We start from the raw sequence: 18,841 nt of genomic DNA on the forward strand, positions 1-18,841 counted from the left end.
GTCCACAGATGAGTTAAGATACACGGCTCTTGGAAAGTGCAACACTCCCTCTACACGGGATTACTGCTATTTTCCCCTAGAGCATAAAGTATGGAACGTACATCTAGCCTAATATATTTCAACATAGTTAACACACCACTATTCCTTTGGGAAAGACAGGCTATGAATTCATGCTTTGGGACCCACAGAACAAAGCAACCAATACGTATTATTAGTTTCACATGTTTATGGGCATATTTTGCCCATGAGGTCTAGTCATTTGAAAAGACTTGAGAACATTTAACTATATTTTTATCTGACGTTAAATCTCTCAAGCTCCATTAAAATGAGTGAAAACGCTGTTTTCATGATGCTAATACGCTGCTCATGTTTCATGCCGACGGTGTTAAACTCATGGGAAGTTCCCTCTTCGGCAACAGCAGGAGTGGGATACAGTTTTCTGATGAAGCTGATGTGATTTCAGCTCCAAATTCTTCCTGCACTAGGAAAAAGCCTCCACTTCTGCTCAACCTTTTTTGTCTCTCAGATGCACTAGTTTGAGCACTTCAAGTCCTCTTCAGGAGATTTGCTTTGCCCAAGTCTTAAATTGGTGGTAGTGTTTATTCTAACTGTTACTGTGGCAAAATACAGAGGTAATAGCACGCTTTTTCTGATATCAAGCATGTTCAGTAATTGTATTAACCCCGAATCACACAGAGCTGGTCCAAGTTGGCCTGCAGACTTGTTTTCGGAAGAGGAAGCCCTGGAGAGAAAAAAGCCTGACCTACGGTCTCCGTGCCTTAGCACAGGGTCTTGCCTCGTATTAACAGGGTTGAGATTTCAGCTATCGCTAAGCTTCAAGTCAGCCCTGACTGACGGGGAGGCCAGTTGACACCTCTCAGAAGTACTGGTTCACAGCAGCTACGGCTTCCCCTAAGTGACTACATTTCAAGGGTTGGTTTTTTTCTTTTTCTTTTTTTTCTTTTGAACCTGAAGATCATAAGCTTGTTCATTAGGAGACGACACCGATGGGGCCACAGGACAACCTAAACCCAGGAAAACGCAGTCAGCACACCGGAATACGTGAGAAAGACACAGCGTGAACCAACGGTGCTACTCAAACAGAAACTGGCAGCTGGTTCAAAAGAGAGCTGAAGCAAAGCCCGAGAACACTTACACGTTGGCCTCTTCGGTGGAGAAGCAGCAGTATTTTTCGCAGCAGCAGCTGCGGTGACTGGCGATGCCGCCGTTGTCCTAGGAGTGGTAGGGGTGCTCTTGACAGTAGTTTTAGGAGTGGCAGATGATGGAGGCTTTGAAAGTGAGGTCCGCTTCTCTGTGGTCTTCGCATCTGCAACCTGAAAAGGAACGGGCTACATTAAAGCCAGGATTTCACTGACAGTCTCTTCAAAGTGTTTGCCAACAAAAAGCCTGAAATAAATTGAAATTGTTTAAATTCTTAAACACGTAAGCTAGGCACCACTGAAACATAATGCAGAAGATGAAAAATATAATTAAGGCACGCAGAAGTGACCGACTATATTGCATGCAGCACACAGAGCACAGACCCTGCTGAATATTAGAATCCAGATCTGTTTCGGCATTAATGTGTAGAAGCCATTTAGAGATGTGAGGGAGGTTTTGATTTCTGAACAAAATGGACAACATCAGTCCACTAGCAATACTTCTGGGAGAGATTTCTTTCCTTCATGAGCAGAAATGCTTCCTGAGCTAAGGCGGCATTTATTAAAACACTGTGGACATAAGGATTAGGTGTCTGTGGTTCACTCCTCACTTGGAGAACTATTTCATGTCTGTCGCTGCTAAGTCACTTGTTTGTCAACTGACTGATCTCTTAAGTATTAAAATACTGAGTTAATGCATGGCAACAAATGAGATGAGATTTTGATTTCATCAAAAAGGGATTCAGAATCATGCAAAAGCTTAAAACTGAAGACACTGGAGCACAGAAAAAGCACAGATTTACATCTGTGCTCTCATACTCTTTTTGTTATTTTTATTTAGTTTTAAAAGACACTCAAATGCAGTTATTTAAGCTTAAATGCATAGTAGAGACGCTAGCATTTAGACATCAACTGAAAGCTTCTGAAATAGATTTTAACATTCCCTTCCAAATTTGAATTCTTCTGCTATGTAATATCACAAGTTAACATAGGGAAGCTTCAAGGCACATTTCCCATTCTTAACATTACATGTGCATGCCCTACTTCAGCTTTAAGATGCAAGAACCGTCCACAAACCTTCTCTTATTGGAGAATTACAAACCTCCCATGTTGCCTCAGCACGTAAGGGTATTGTCAGTTATCTTCGTACAGCTTTTATAGACCAGACGTCATCAAGAGACAATCAGGGGAAACACTGAAGTGTTCAAACTGATTTTTTTTTCCCCCTCAATATTAATATCGAAGCTCTCTATTCAGTTTTCCCATGCTCTTGTCTGGATTTAAGACTTATCCTATATTTGCAGTGTATCTGTATTTTAAAAACCCTCCTCCTCTAGTAACGGAAAGAAATAAAGAATTATCTTGTGTACTTCATGACAGCTCACAAGGAAAATCGTGGTAATACAGTCAAGTTTAATTTTCTCCTCTGCGATGACACAACCAAATGCTTGGGACCTGATGCCATATGTGGGTTAATGGAAGCCGATGCTAATAACTGTGCAGCTCTCCTAACACATTCCTGACGCTCCCATGACCAGCACGAGAACGGTGGTCTGGCTCTTGGGTAAGACTTGGGTAAGTTGGGTAAGTTAACATGTAAATACGTTCTTGGAGCTCCCGCACAAAAGCAAATTGTCTCTTACCTTTGGTTTGGTCTCTTTTGGAGTTAAGGTGGAGGGACGTGTAGTACTGGTGGCTGGGCGTTTAGTAGTAGTGGCTGAAGTAGGACCTGCGGTGGGGCTCGTGGGTTTTTTGTTTGGGCCAGGCGTGGCAGAGGCTGGCCGCTTGGGGCTGGTAGCGGACAGGGGCCTGGCTTTCGTTGCTGCAGGCTTGGTAGATGATGTGGATGCGGCAGGCTTTATGTTTTTTCAAAAAGCAAAATCCAGTATAAAACCAAAAAAATACAACAAAAAAATAGCGCATTGTAAACCAAAACATTGAGCTGCAAGAACATAAAAATGGTATTTTAAATGAAACAAAAAAAACCATTAGCTTTGTTTTCTGAGCGTAACAAAAGGACCAAAGTGAAGCAGCAGCAGAGGGCTGCTTTCAGAGCCCAGTGGAGCTTTGCCATTCAATTCAAAGCGAACAGGATTTATTCCAGCGACATCTAAAGCAACAGAAGGAATCGCTGGTAAAGCTGGGATTAGCAACTGGGTGTTCCTGGCATCTAGTCCTGCGTGCACTACCCAGGACGTTGCTTTCCAATTACATGCACACAACGGATTGCAAGCCCTAAATCCTCATCTGATCCACTCTAGCGGTCACGCGTCAGCTGCCTTCGAGGGGACCGAGAACCCCCTGCCCTCACCACTGCTCCATGGATTTGGGTTTGGGTTTTGCAAGCTTCCGAAAGCAGGTATCCCATGTTGCATAAACAGCTCTAAAATAAGAGAATATCAGAGCCTGAGCAAGATCTCTGAATGCTAATTGTAGTGCAAGTAAATGTGTTGCAAACAACTAGGACAGTACCAGTGTAGCAGAAGTGTTATCATATATGTTTACTACTTCTACACCACCAATACCAACCGGAGAATTAATTTAAAGCTTGCCACAAATTTATGAAGTTGTCACACTGCTACAGGCTGAGTTGTTTGCCACTTCCTAACTGGATGTCTTTGTTTCAGCAAAATGGCTCACAAACGGCAGCTCAGAAAACAGAACTTGTGTTGCCAGAGCTTAGGAAGCAGAAAAGCCGGCAAATAAAACCCAGCAAAGCAAAGACGCTGACTGCGAAACGACACCTACCTTTGTCTTCTTCTCGGGGCTGGGAGGAAGCTCTTTGTTGGGCGGTGCTGTGATATCGTTCCCTGTCACAGCTTCAGCTGGTTTGGTCTCTTCTGGTTTTGCTGGGAAGAAAAAAAGGAAGGGAGACTTCCTAAGTTTGAGCTTTTTTTATATATATACAATTTATTTTTTTTTTTTAGCTTACTATCATTCAACAGAGCAGCAGGATGAGACAGAAGTGAGACAGTTACAGCTTGGCTGTTTCTGGAAAATTTCCCCCAAATCAGAGCACCTACAGGAAGAATGATTTTCCCTGTAACAGGACAGGTTCATCCAGATGCCATCAGCATCCAATTTCTCATATTATTCCAGTGGGAAAAGACAGACAGCAGATGAAGGAAACCTCTGGCTTAATTAAAATAGCAAACCTTCCCACCTTTCAAGTTATTAAAACAAATTGTTGGCATGTTAACGGTGAAGTTCTGAACCTCTTCCAAGTTTTACGCTATGCCTTAGCCTGAAGCAGGGCACTGTTTTTAGCCTGTCCCTACCATTACGGCTGTTTCTTCTTGATCTTTCTTATGCCCACATCCACGCGTTGCAGATCCCCACGAGCAGGGAGGATCCCCGGCAGCCGAAGGGAGCCGGACTGCTAACGGGAAAGGTCGCGCAGGACAGCAGGAACACAGAAATCTCGGAAATCCACATGCACGGACGACACCGACCCTTGTTAGTGTGGGAACGTCGTGTCATGCTGCTGCACGCGGTGCTGCACAGCGCAAAGCTTACACTCGGTTACGAGGGTTGCCGGTTTTTCACCGTGATTGTTCATTTTTGCCGCGGCCACCGAGGCCGTTAGGCTGAGCGGGGACAGCGAACACGCACGCTCCTCTAACAGCGGCAGAGCAGCCACAACCATTGCCCCGTCTCCTTTTAAAAACCAGCCTCCAAAGCGTTGTCCAGCCACCAGCAGGATAACTACTGCCCTCCAAGGCAAACCAAATAACAAAACATTAATTTAAGTAGCACCTTCACCAAGTTTTCTCCCTAAATCTTATAAATCCCACAGCAGAACTGCCACGCTGCTTTGCACCATGAGACGTGCAAGAGGCAATTTCCCTGTAAATAGCTTTTAAAACCCTAATTCTCAGCGGTGCTGCTGTACAACTGCACTGCTGTGAGCTGTCTCCTGCTGTAACTCCTGTGGCATTTGAATTTTATGAAGGATACGGTACAAACAACCCATCACAAGTTTATGCATCTTCCCTCGTCATCTGGGGATTAAAATAAAGCGTATCTGTGTTGGATGTTTCTTTTTATAACAACGCAACAGATTGTAATGCCGCAGCGCACGCTAGGGGCCCACCAGACAATAGCGTAACGATTCCAACAGTAAAAAGGTTTTTTGCCACGTCTTTTGGAAATCACTATTTATATTTCACGTTTTCTTGCTTGTCAGCCTTGAAGGGAGCGTCTCAGAGGACCGCTCAGTGCTGGGACAAATGCCGCTGTTGAAACAAGCAAAATAAAGTGAAATCGTGCCTTCCGCCTGCCCCGGCCACGCTCGACAGCAGGATGGTTTTGTTGTTATCTATTTTTCTGACTCCGGGACAAGTTTAGAAACCTTTTTCCCCTTGCATTGCATTAGGCTCTTCCTAGCCCTTTAGCCTCCAAGCCATACTACATGTTTTGCAGCACTGGGTTTACCATCCCAGGCATACAAAGACGACTTGTGAAGAAAAACGAGCACCAAAACGTACAGGACACTGGTTTTAACGCAAAATTCTGAAGAATCATTCACGTGCACCTAGAAAGCCCATTTTTTTGTAGCTAATCTATAGTGGCTCCTCTATACTAGTTTTCTCCGCTGCATTTCAATAAACCTTTATATTCTCCCCCATTTAACTTGTCGGTTTTATCTACGGCAACACCAGAAAGAGCAATTGCTGTCGACGGTTCCCGTCTCTGATAACCACCTTCTGCCCATTCCCCGCTCTCTGCTCCTAGGACCCCACACCTGGGGATGGCTTCATTTCGAATCCTACCAGTCTCAAATGTCTCCGACATCAAGGTGACCTTCCATCCGTTGGAAGTTACCTTTCGGGTACTTAGCCTGTCGTCATTATTTCAGCTAATTCAGCGGCAACAGCAAACCTCTTGCTTGATGACACCATCACAGCGTCCACGCAGCACCGCGAATTCATCTGTTCAGGGAGCCTCAAAAAACCTCAACTTCCAAAGTCTCAGGATTTAAACGCCAGCAGCTTCCATGCTTCTGAACTAATAACAACATTAATTTCATGGTATTTCACGTTACTTAATCAAATACGGGCTACTAGACAAGGAGCTTGGAGTGAGTAACTTCAACACACGAAATTATCAGAGAGTGCATTAAGGTTCTACAAAACAAATAGGATTTTTTTCTTTTTCAATGTAAACCAGAAACGTCGCATCACCAAGCGGATGGCGCTACACTGCGGGGCAGCACGCATACAGGTTAAGCAACTCGCATCCGTAAATAAACATAATGATAAACCCAGGGGAGCTGGGTCGGGGCCTTTCCCTTTCGGGGGCCACGGGACCACAACCCCAGCTGCAGCTCCCGGAGCCTCTGGCGCAGCGGGGCACGCAACCCCCTACACCAGCCCAGGGGATCACAGAGGGGCAGCTTTGCTTCGTGCTGCCTCAGTTTGAGTGAGGACCCAATGTGCTCATCAGCACATTTGCTTTCATTCATCCTTTAATTACGAGGGCGCTCTCTCCTACACAGAGCAGGGAGCTGCCTGGGAAGATTTCCTACTTACTGGGAATATTGGGAAAAGCTGCCAAATCTTAATCAAATTTGTTCATTAGTCTGCAAGAATTATTTAAGGGACTTTTCAGTTTGCTTGTTCCTCCAAGCATGGCAACAAACCTCCGAAAGATATTTCAAAGCCGTTTTGTTGGGAGCTCTGGCAGGGGTTGCTGCTCTGCCCTGAGCAGGGCTCCTCCTTCAGCCGCGCAGCTCCTGCTCCTCGCGGCGAGCGCCGACGGAGAAAATCCGGCTGAGTCAGCACCCAGCACTGAATTACTCCGGGGGGAGAGGGGGACAGGGGCTTGAAGGAGAAAGGGAAGGACATTCCAATCTGGCATCTTCCACCGATAAACTCAAAGGCATAACCCTGCGATCAGGGTTACTTTCTCCCCGCTGCTACTCACTGCAAAGGCAAGCTGCGCTGTGCTGTGTATGTCCATCCTCACCCCCGGCTTACCATTCGATACTCACTAAGTACGTTTTTAATGGTGGAAATCAAACTTTTTTGTACGTGTCAGTTCACAATACTGCAAGGCGCCACTGCTTCGCAATTTCTAAGAGCGATGCTGGAAAAAGTTATTCACATCTAAGCACATCCGAGAAAACAAATGACTCCACAATAACGACTAAACCCACAAACAGCAAACTCCAGAATTTTGTCTGAGGTTTTACAGGCATCAATTATGAAAGAGCAAACCTGATAAGTGGTGCTTATGTCTGGCTTAACAGCGATACCAAGCGTCCTTCAGACAGGCTCCAGCCGGCAGAAGGAGGGATGGCCGGGATTCCTGGCGCGCTGTGCGGAGGAGGGACCCCGCGGGGCAGCCCGGCGCTTCTCACATGGACACCGGGCTTCGGGTACTGCGTATTTGTAGTCCCTATCTGCCCCTAGATGATTTTAGACAAAACAGGCCAGTTCTGAGAAAAATGCTAAAGACAACTATCCCGCGTATCAAAGATAATCGCAATGTTTCCCGTGACGGGGTTTCGCTCTCATCTGGTGCAGGAGAAGTTGGATGCTCACAGATGCAGCCTTGCTGTCAGACAAGTGCCTTCCCTTATAAAAATCTGCTCAAATTCAGCGACGTTATAATTCACTGAAAAAAACCCACCCTGCAGTTTGAACCCTCTTGCTGGTTGAGGCCTGAGGTGACTCCTGGCGTTGGCCGTGCCCCGTGGCCCAGGCTGCACCCACGCCGTCCCCACCGTCAGCCGCAGACAAGCCACCTCTTCCAGGGTCCTGCACGGATGGAGCCGAGCAGAACAAGATCTACACGGCTTGCAGGTGGCAGGAACCAGACTTCTCCCCTCCTGACCCAGCACCGGCCCTGCCAGCGTGCCCACCGCCGCGGCGCCAGGTTGGCCAACCAAACCCTGCTCAAAGGCAGCCCCTGAGCTGCAGTAACGCACAGCCGAGACCACGCACAGTAGCCGTAGCACCGAAACAACATTTGGCAAAGGCACGCTAAGGCCGACAAGTTAAAAAGCATATTTTAAAAATAAATTTGTCACCAGAAACCAGATATTTGCCATTGCTGGATGAAAGACCCAGCAAACAAGACCACGTGGTGTTCAGATAACACTGAACTCATAGAATCATAGAATCATAGAATCGTTAAGGTTGGAAAAGACCCTTAAGATCATCGAGTCCAACCGTTAACCTATCACTGCCAAGTCCATCACTAAACCATGTCCCCAAGCACCACATCTATCCGTTTTTTAAATACCCCCAGGGATGGGGACTCAGCCCCTGCCCTGGGCAGCCTGGGCCAGGGCCTGACAGCCCTTTCCATGAAGGAACTTTCCCTAATACCCAACCCAAACCTGCCCTGGCGCAGCTTGAGGCCGTTCCCTCTCGTCCCATCGCTTGTTCCTGGGGAGAAGAGACCGACCCCCCCGGCTCCAGCCTCCTTTCAGGCCGTTGCAGAGAGCGATGAGGGCTCCCCTCAGCCTCCTCTTCTCCAGGCTGAGCACCCCCAGCTCCCCCAGCCGCTCCTCATAAGACTTGTGCTCCAGACCCTTCACCAACTTCGTTGCCCTGCTCTGGCCACGCTCCAGCCCCTCCATGGCCGCCTTGGGGTGAGGGGCCCAACACTGAACACAGCCTTCGAGGGTGCGGCCTCACCAGTGCCCAGTACAGGGGCACCATCACCTCCCTGGTCCTGCTGGCCACACTGTTCCTGATACAAGCCAGGATGCCACTGGCCCCCTTGGCCACCTGGGCACCCTGCTGGCTCGTGTTCAGCGGCTGTCGACCACCCCCCCCAGGCCCTTTCCCGCCGGGCAGCTCCCAGCCGCTCCTCCCCACGCCTGCAGCGGTGCCTGGGGTTGCTGTGCCCCCAGTGCAGGACCCGGCCCTGAGCCTTGCTGACCCTCACCCCGTGGCCTGGGCCCATGGCTCCAGCCTGGCCAGGGCCCTCTGCAGAGCCTCCCTGCCCTCCGGCAGATCGACGCTCCCACCCAGCTTGGTGTCACCTGCAAACTGACTGAGGGTGCCCTCGATCCCCTCCTCCAGATCATCAGTGAAGATGTTGAACAGAACCAGCCCCAACACTGAGCCCTGGGGACACCACTGGTGACCGGCTGCCAACTGGATTTGACTCCATTCACCACCACTCTCTGGGCTCGGCCGTCCAGCCAGTTTTTAACCCAGCGCAGAGTGCACCTACCCAAGCCGTGCGCAGCCAGCTTCTCCAGGAGAATGATGTGGGAGACAGTGTCCAAGGCCTTACTAAAGTCCAAGTAGACACCATCCACAGCCTTCCCCTCATCCACCAAGCGGGTCACCTTGTCACAGGAGGAGACCAGGTTAGTGAAGCAGGATCTCCCTTTCATAAACCCATGCTGGCTGGGCCCGATCCCTCGGTTGTCCCACACTTGCTGCATAATGGCACTCAAGATGACCTGCTCCACGGCCTTCCCCGGCACCGAGGTCAGGCTGACAGGCCTGTAGTTCCCGGGATCCTCCTTCCGACCCTTCTTGTAGAGGGGCGTCACGTTTGCTAGCTTCCAGTCATCCGGGAGTCAGAGGGAACAAGACTCCTAACAAATAAGCACTGGTGATTTTTCAGAATAAATAGTAAAAATGAGATTATCTGTGCCAAAACTGACAATCAAAAAAGCCGTTTCCGCTCCCTGATATACAAGGGGACAATACTCTTCCTATAGATCTTAAAAATTATGGAAAACAGAACTTATTGTGTTCGTCTCGTACAAGCAGCCTGAGCCAAAAAAAAACCACTAATGAGGAAATTTATAATTCTGCCTCCAACAGCCCATTTTAAATACCCTGACGCAAATAAAGCACATGGGGCCATCCACGCAGCCGTGGAGCAGGCACGGCCTCCTGAAAGGCAACTCATCCCGATTCCCAGGTACCAGCAGCCGCTCGTAACAAGTTATTTACACAAGAACCCTGCTGTCTGGGGAGACTCCTAACACATTTTATCCTTAACCTCTTACTTCTGTACATGCTGCCACGCTCTCGGTGTTACCAGCAGCAGGCGAGTTACCATTAGAAGAAATATCATGTGTTACGAAGCAATCCAAGTAGATGCAATGGTTTTAAGAACGATGTTTTTTCCCCAAAAAGAAGGGACCGTACAACAGCTACCTTATCAACTCTATAAAAGAGCAAAGGTGCCCTCCAAGGCTCAGTGTTAACGTTTAAATAGACCGTATTATTTCTTAAAAAAACCCTCCCTGTCTGAACAGTGAGTCTCTCTCCAAAGTTTCCTACGCAGCACTAATACCGCTCAAGAGAACAGCTTTCCGAGGAGCCTGCAAGCCCATCTCACGGCGAGTCATTCAGACCCACCCACAGAAAACTGTCCCCCGCTAAACCGCACGATTCCGATGCCAGAGCTTTCCCTCTGGTTATCGTTCCTCTAGGGAGGCTTTCTCTCATTGGAAGGAGGTTAAGGAACGGAGCATTCCCCCTTCGTACCACAAGGATGTACAGAACCTCCCTCCAAACAAATAAATTAAAAAGTATGATGATGGAGAGTTTGGCTGATTTTAAGCTCTGCTGTCTGAAAACCACAGGCATCTTTTTCAAAAGACTAAGGAACAAGACAAACCAAACTCAAGTGTTTTGACGGACTTTTGCAGATGCTAAGGGGGGCTCTTCCTCAAAAGCAGCGACAAAGCGGGGGCAAAAGCTGCTGAAGTCTGTTTGAAAACAGAAGAGCTGGGCCATAGGAGCCGGCAGCAGAGGCGACCTTCACCTTCCCGCTTCTGAACGAAGCGGCAGAGTAACGCAGTGAGGAAAGGTACGTGAAAAGGAGGATTGCAAACCCACGTGTTGAAAGCTGAGACAATGCTTCGTGATTTTAACCTTGAACTCATTACTCAAAATGCAATTACACCCATTGCACAGGGTTATTGTGAGAATTCGGCGATCTGCCTGCACGGATATACCAACGTGGTCAAGCAAGAGGATCACAGAGCAATGAAGGGCTGGAAGGGACCTCGGAGGGCACCAGCCCAACCCATCGCTCAAAGCAGGTCCCAGCAGATCAGGCTGCTTGCAGTCATGGCCAGCGCAATTTCCAAACATAAGGAAAAACTCAATGTGAGGGAGGTCAAACACTGGAAGAGGCCCAAAGAGACTGCGAGATCTCCATCCTCAGAGACATTCAGACCTGGAAGGGACACACATGGCCCCGGAGCAACCTGATTTACTTACACGTGGGTTTGAGTCGGGGGTTAAACCAGAGACCTCCAGAGCTCTGTTCCAGTCTAAGTGACTATTACAGCTACGTAGCGGAGGATGCCCACATTGTACGCAATTAATCATATGTCTTGAAGCCAAGTCCCAATTATGAATAACTATATATAGCTTTCCTAACCATAAGGAGAAAAACACCACCCCACTCTCCTCCAAAAAAATATCTCTCTCACCATCCTGTGACTTGCAGCCTAGAGACTGCCGCTTGTCCAACAGCGTCGCAGCCCCTGTAAGCACGCAGCATTAGAACAGCAGAACGATGCCGGTTGGAAGGGATGCCTGGAGGTCATTAACCCAATCCCCCGCTCAAATTACACCAGATTGCTCGGGGGGGGGTTCAGTCATATTCTGAGCATCTCCAAGGATGGAGATTCCACATCTTGGGGCTTCTCCTCCAACATTTGATTAGCCTCATGGTAAAAAAAAAAAAAAAAAAAGAATAAAATATCACAATTCACAAATTCCTGGCACAAGATGTTTTACAGCTTCACTGTAAATTGCTCTCAAGTCACCCAGCATCACTTGCTTTCTGCTGCTGCGGCTGTTTTCATTTGATGACCCATATTCTTACACTGGCAAAACTGAACGGCCTTCTCTTGCTCACAACTTTCACGTCATCGATGACTTTATAGACAGTAATCACAACCATCTCCCCCTCCAGGTCCTCTCTCTTTCAGGCTAAACAGTCCTAGTTTATTTGGCCATTTGCCATATGAACTTCTCTAATATGATGCCTTTATTTACCACACTTCTAACTGTATTACAGCCTTTTTGAGGCAGAGGACAACATGCAGATTTACACATGATACTCAGAATGCAAGGGTATAACGGATTTAGAAATTGAGATAGTTTTTTCTAGTTTGTTCTCTCTTCTTTCTGAATTCCTAGAACTCCATTTGGTGAGGGAAAGCCACACACAAGCATCCTTATGACACCTATAAAATCCTTACAACAGCAGCATTATTGCCCTCCTCTACAAGCAGAGAAGCAAACCCCGCAGGGTTACAGCTCGTGCGAGGTGACGCTGAGCTGGCACCCAAGGGGGGGCAAACACAGACCGCCAGTCTTTCAGATCCCTTCGCCATCGGTTTTGCTCTAACAGCTCTCCCGCAAAAGCTGTTACTGTCTGTGAAAAAACCAGAGCTAAATCTGAAAAGCTTTCCTGTTCGTGTTTCCTTCCCCGAAGGAGTAAAATTAGGAAAAAGTACTTACAGAAACATACCCGTGAGGATCTTTTTAAAGTTAAACCATGTTACTGCGTTGTTTTATAAGTCACGGAACTCGGAATGAAAGCCTATGTGCATGTATTTCTCAAATATCAAGCAGCAACTTATTCAGGAATAAGTATACCCAAAAACTCATTCTCCATGTCAAAAGGAACAGGCGAAGACCCGGGTACAACACATCTTGGGCTCATCTCCAAAGGCCAAAAGCAAGTATTTCGGTTTTCTGGTACTGCGGTAAGCAGAAGCTAATGCAAAGATAAAGGGTAGCAGTAACTACATACTGTGCATCTGGAAGATTTTTAAGAATATTACATCTCATTTTCCTTTCTCCCCTGTGTTGACTACTTAAATGAGCGTTTCAGTGGGTACTCGAGACGATGCCACTTAAATCCCCTCATCTCCCACCGATCCCGCTGGTAAGGCAGTAGCTCCCGTTTTACGGGGTCTGTATTTCCCCTGCCTCGCCCCCCGTCGCTGACCCAGGCTGGCTCGTTTACGTGCTTCAGAACGGACGGGGACTCGCAGCTGCATTCGAACGCGCTCGTGGAGGAGGCCAGGCACTCATCTGCCGTGTCCCCGGCAAGGGATGTTTAGCGGGCTAAGCTGAACTAAAACGTCATTCAACGAAACGGCTCCATAATTCTCATGGGGATTAGAGTCATCAACTGAAAATCCATTAAGAGAAATAGATTAAGCAATAAGGCAATGACCATCTTTACTCTCCCTCGTAAACATAAACAACCTTAGAAACAAACCCAGGCCATGTGAAATACCGCTTTTGCCAGAAACACTGCAGAGAGGCACGAGCTTTCTTGTTCATCCCTCACCATCCAGAAGGAGTTGCTTCGTCAAAAATCACCACCAAATAAAGCCTTTTTGTTTAAGGCTCTTACGACAAAAGTATCTACAAATACAGCAAATCTCAGTTTAAGCAGAAATACAACCCTGATCTGCGTTCTCCTCTCCAGAAAAGACTAAATAAAATGTCTCCTGCTTGACCCAAATACAGACTAGCTAAGCATCTTATTTGGCACCGAATGCAACTCAATCAACGTGTACATTTTTACTTGTTATCAAGAATTGCGGAATAAACCAGATGTCCTCTTTGCCTGCATCTTGTAAACCTAGGCTGATTTGTTAAGACTCTTATTTTTTACCGAGGAAGGGAAATCCTAACTCAGAACTTGTTCTTCTGGAACAACCTAGACTACTTGCCGTGTCTACCTAACGTGGTATGAACTGACGTCAAACAGCTACTTAGAGCAATTAATATACGCTGTTTGACTGTAATACTGTGCTAAAAAATTGATGTTGGATATTAGAGACCTAACAAAATCATGAGCTTTTCCCTTTTCATTGATAAAAGTGGGAGCACGTTCATAAAACCACCAAGAAGCTCTATTTTCTGTCAATGCCCCTGACAAACCAAAGTGCCAGAGACAAGCACACCTCCCAGCCAAACCAAAAATACCAGCAAACCACAACGCGGACCGAAGCTGCCTCAGAAGGGCTGCCAAGGGGGGAGCAGGGCAGAAAGGCCGCCTGAATCTGTATTTCAGCCTGTCCCCGACGCCGGTCCGAACGCTGGGGAAACCCCAGCCCGCTTCCAGGCGGCCGCCCAAGCCTGGGCAGCGCTTGGGCCAGGGGACACCCGGGGTATTTTCAGTCTCTGAAGGCGTAAGACTGCCATTCCATACTGTTCAAAATGCAAAACGGTTACAAGCCTGATCCTGCCCCTGAGCACTTAAGCACAAATACAAGATACTCCCAATGACCCAGCTAGTCCAGCTTCTTGCACGTCACCTGCAACAAGCCACAGGGAAGCCGGTCTGAGGGGTCTTTCTAACCCTTCTATCAGCCGATCTATCCCTGGCCTCGGACCTGAAGCATGACGCTTTATATCCTTTTATCCTATCCAGCCTCCCTTGAAGGCCCGTCCATAGAAGTTCCCGCTCTTTACGCCCTGCCGCGCTTGCTGCCCCAAGCTCGCAGCAGGAATTTCCAGGGATGAGCAGCGCACCGGCACAAACAACATCCCTGCACGGGACCGGCACGTGCTGCCCTCAACCCACCTGCGGCCGCTGAACATCCCCCTGCCCATCTCACACCGCTCCCCGGAGAAAGGGGAAAGAGGGGAGCTGATGGGCCTGCTGTAAGCCACCGTTTTGACGTGGTCTCCCTCGAATACCCAGTTGTGTTTGCCATTTTTGAGAGAGCGCAGCGGGTGTTACAGAACCGGGAACCCACCTGATTTACCCAACGACTACAATACTTCCAGCATCAATTTTAAGCTCAGTCCCTGAGAGATGCCCATGTTTTATTTTATACTCAAGGCTGAACGTGCATACACCAAGTACGAATTTTCCCTGAACTATCCACAGCCCGTATCAGGCACCGTGTATCACCGGTGCCTTCGTTTTCTCCTCCTCCCCACAGCCTGCGATCCTTTCTTTCTTTTCTCTCTCATTAAAAGCACGATTTCAGCTGACAAGGAGCCTCGTTAGCCCGCCACCATCCACACCACTAACATTACTTGAACAAGTATCATTAGTTCATTAGGAGGTAGCTGGGCTGGTATTTCCTAATCCCGTAATTAACTTTACCCTGTAAACCTGAGGCGACAGGCTATCACAGTCATGTTGGAAGTCTCGGATTCTGTATTTATCTAAACCACAAAGCGTTCCGCTGCAAAAAAAACCCTGCAGGAGATGCAGACGTTACGCTGGATTGCACCCCTTGCTTATGGATTTATAGGGAAATAAGAGGCAGAAAACCAAGGCAGTTTTTCTGAGGCACGCACTGAGCTGCTGAGCATCAGAGAGGTGCCAGTCCCAGCTCGGCGGGGTCCAGCGCAGCCTGGAATTTCTCATATTTCGGAGCAGAAAATATTTCAAGTTGGAGGAAATTCCAGGAAAATGAGGAAAGGCAGAAGGTGAAGGCAGTGGTGAATGACACCGCTTATCTAAGCGGTACCGCTGGAGGTGACATGGTAGGTACGTGCAATAAATCACACAACAGCTTCTACACAACGGGAACATGAATCAAATCTATTGTTCGGTGCAGGGAACAATGCGACCGCTTGTTCTGGCGGGAATCCGCAGCCATCGCTGCCAAGAGAAGGGACCAGACCACGTTCTGCAGCTCAGGACTAACCCGCAGCCAGCGTCTCCTTGTGCGAAATACCTGCCGCGGGTACACCAGGGATTGCAACGGGTACGCCTTTTCGACAAATTTTAGAATGAAATTAAACTTAATGTGTCATCATACTAACACCCAGCTCTCTGCAAGGAACAAATATTTTATGTACAATTCTAGGTCACCTTAAAAAACAGGAATAACAGAGGTTTAGCAAAAAAAGCAAACCAAACAAACCCTGGCTGGATAGGACTGAGGAAAGCTACTTCTGGCAGAAGTCCTGAGAGATGCCATTCGAACGATTAGAATCGGGTTGGACAATTCTTGCAAGAATTTTTAGGATGAAAAAAGATGCAGGTGATAAAAGTTGTTACCCTGAACGTAAGCGCTAAGTTCGGAATGAACAGATAGGACAGGCGGAAAAAGAGAGGACTTAACAAGGAGAAGGAAAACTCGATTTCTGTAGAACCAGAATCAGATAAAATAGGTGTGTTGGCCATTTTGGACACAGTGCCGCGTGGCGGGAAGGAGGCCTGCAAGGACTGAAGCAGGGGAGTTGATAAGGGTATGAACGGGTCATTCAGCCGTGAATAAAACGCACAGGACAGATTTAGAATCGGTTCCATACTTACAGCCAAGACTGTTTCCTTGGCTGAGTTATTTTTATTATAACCGCCTCTCTGCTTATTAAAAGGGGAGAAGCAGCAAAATCTCATCACAGAAAGTCTGGAAGCATTTCAGAAACATCTGAGGAATTTTTGCCTGTTTTCTCTTGCATTCCAAAAATTATTTCTAAACTACCCATATATAAAGCAAAGAAAACATTTTATTGCTTCTGCTGCTATGTTCTCCTCCAGGAGAGAATAAATCCAGAGTTTATTTCTTACCAATGCACTGTACGCCACAGAACGGAACAAACCTCACCTAAGCAGCTGTTCATTTTGGAGAAGAGAGTAAAAAAGAAGTTACAACTCTATCGCCTTCTTGCCCCGGAGAGCCCGCCAGCTGTCTGCCAGCCCAGTTATGACCCTGTCCGTTCAACCTCAGACCATGTGTCTTTTAAAATAAAGATTGCGAGAGCACAAAACTTTAAACCTAGACGCTTAAAAAAAGCTTGGTAACACAAATTAGCCATCTGCAAAAAGCAACCCAACCAGAGGACTGCGTGTTCCTATCTTTTAGTGACCTTTACATCACTGATGCTCAGTCCCTCGGGGGAAAACATGTCAATCCACTGTAGTTTTAAATGTTATGCTGATTTAAAAATCCCACATATCCGTGTTTTGAAACGGTTGCCTCTTCAGCTCGACACAATTTGCCAGCCTACCCAAACTTGCTTTCCTCCTTGTCCAAAATATGACCCTCCTTGCTAATTTGCCTGGTTGCAAATAAACTCCAGTGGCGGAGCGGATGACAGCCAACGCCAGCACCCCAGAAATTCTGCAATACGAAAGGCGTGCACCAATACAGCACCTTTCTTTCTGTTCCACGTTTGTTGCCAACATCACTTTTACTCATGGCACGTTTAAGTTCTCAAGACGACTGATGACCCTTTCGCGTTTAAGCACAAACTTGAGCGCAGGTAAGCATAGAGCTGCACAGCTCCTACTCACGCCCCAGCAAAGGCGTCTCCAGGCGTCCAGGAGCTCGCTGCACCGCTCTGGCCGCCATCAACAGGAGAGCTGATGACTCCTGCCCGCGCAAAAGGACTTGACATCTCTCTTCGGGCTCCGAAGGACCGATGTCGGCAATTCGGGACGCGCTGCCACCAAAACTGACACTATTTCATCTCACGACTGCCAGAGTTGTTTAAGATCTGTGCACCAAGTAGACCGTAAGGAGCAAGGTAACAGCGAGGTAAGGGAAAGGGAAGAAGATAAGATGTGGTGGCACTTTGGAGCGGGGAGGTTTGTATTGCCAAAACCTCGTTCTACAGATCTCTGACCGCGAGTCTTGGAAATTGAAGCATCTTAGAGTATTATTAGAGAAAAGTAAAACTCTAATTAGACACAAAACACAATTGTGTTGAAGTGATTACTGACAGCTGGAAGGAGGACGGATGATCGGAGTCCCGCGCCGGCAGCCAGGAGCCGACCGAGTGACCATTGGGTGTCACTAACACACCGCAAAACCAGAAGATAACTCTGATCCGTGGCTCCCACGGCACACCACCTTACCCCGAGCCTGCCCTTCCCCGCTCATGGCTTATCCACCCCCGTTACGTGTCCTGGAGCTCTACCCGAACAGCGCACCCCCCTACCCACCTGCAGGTCACTCTCACGCCGGGGTATTACACTTTCAAGTTTTACATTAGCCCTCTGAAGGTTTAGCAAACCAGCTGGCTACAAAAGTCATCGGATGCAAAAATGCTCACGCGAGTCTTTTGTCTGTATGCCCTGACACAATTTTCTTTCCTTTTCCCATGCAAAGCTCTCATTAATACGGGCAACAGACAAAGCGCACAGATCATCCTCGCACCCCAAATCTGGGAAAAAAAAGCAGGTTTATTGCTGGCTGAAGCTGGCAAGGGGGACATAGATGTTGTTCCAGGATGGAGAACAAAGATTAACTACTCTCCTCGCAGATTTTAAATCCGGGAAGACTGACCTCATGCATCACAGCACTGCTGAAACAACAAAACACCACAAAATAAAACAAGCCGCTATTGACATTCAGCAACGGGAAAGGCTCCTTTGTAACGGGGGTTTTGGGAAAGAGGTTACAGAAAGCAGTGGGGAAATTCCACTTTGAATTTCAGCACTGAAACAGTCAGAAAGAGCTTAACTACATAAATTGTTCTACGCATTTACCCTTGCCGGCCCCCTCAAACAGAAATACCAAAAGGTGCTAAAAGCTTAACGGAAAAGCACAGCCCTCAGGTCTTTTTGACGCAGGTTGAAAGGCTTTAACTTTGATAACGCCCTAACACTACAGCTTGCCAATCGGGAGGTACCTGTGCTCGCAGGAGGGAGCGGCAAGCGGGCGCTGGAGAGGGACCTGTTACCACTGGGGACACTGCAGATTTCAAAAGCTGTCAGTCAGGTTTAGGATCCCAGCAAGCAATTCATGG

The 18,841-nt window shown here is 47.7% G+C and overlaps 1 protein-coding gene across 17 annotated transcripts in view; it reads right to left on the minus strand.

Annotated features, from left to right (window-relative positions):
* MAP4 (microtubule associated protein 4) overlaps positions 1 to 18,841 on the minus strand; it is a 171,635-nt gene that overhangs the window by 21,889 nt on the left and 130,905 nt on the right. For 14 of the 17 annotated variants that reach the window (XM_087732482.1, XM_087732475.1, XM_087732440.1 and 11 more), the window contains 3 exons: positions 3,909 to 4,009; positions 2,804 to 3,016; positions 1,157 to 1,334 (listed from right to left, as the gene is read on the minus strand). In XM_087732482.1, coding sequence (XP_087588608.1) covers positions 1,157 to 1,334; positions 2,804 to 3,016; positions 3,909 to 4,009 — 492 coding nt within the window. The remainder of the gene's footprint in view (positions 1 to 1,156; positions 1,335 to 2,803; positions 3,017 to 3,908; positions 4,010 to 18,841) is intronic. The other 3 variants (XM_087732492.1, XM_087732423.1, XM_087732512.1) reach the window with 1 other exon arrangement.

The sequence above is a fragment of the Nipponia nippon genome, unplaced genomic scaffold, assembly GCF_047370975.1.
Source record: "Nipponia nippon isolate SJK-2023a ecotype South Korea unplaced genomic scaffold, ASM4737097v1 scaffold_1, whole genome shotgun sequence".
Classification (NCBI taxonomy): Eukaryota; Metazoa; Chordata; class Aves; order Pelecaniformes; family Threskiornithidae; genus Nipponia; species Nipponia nippon.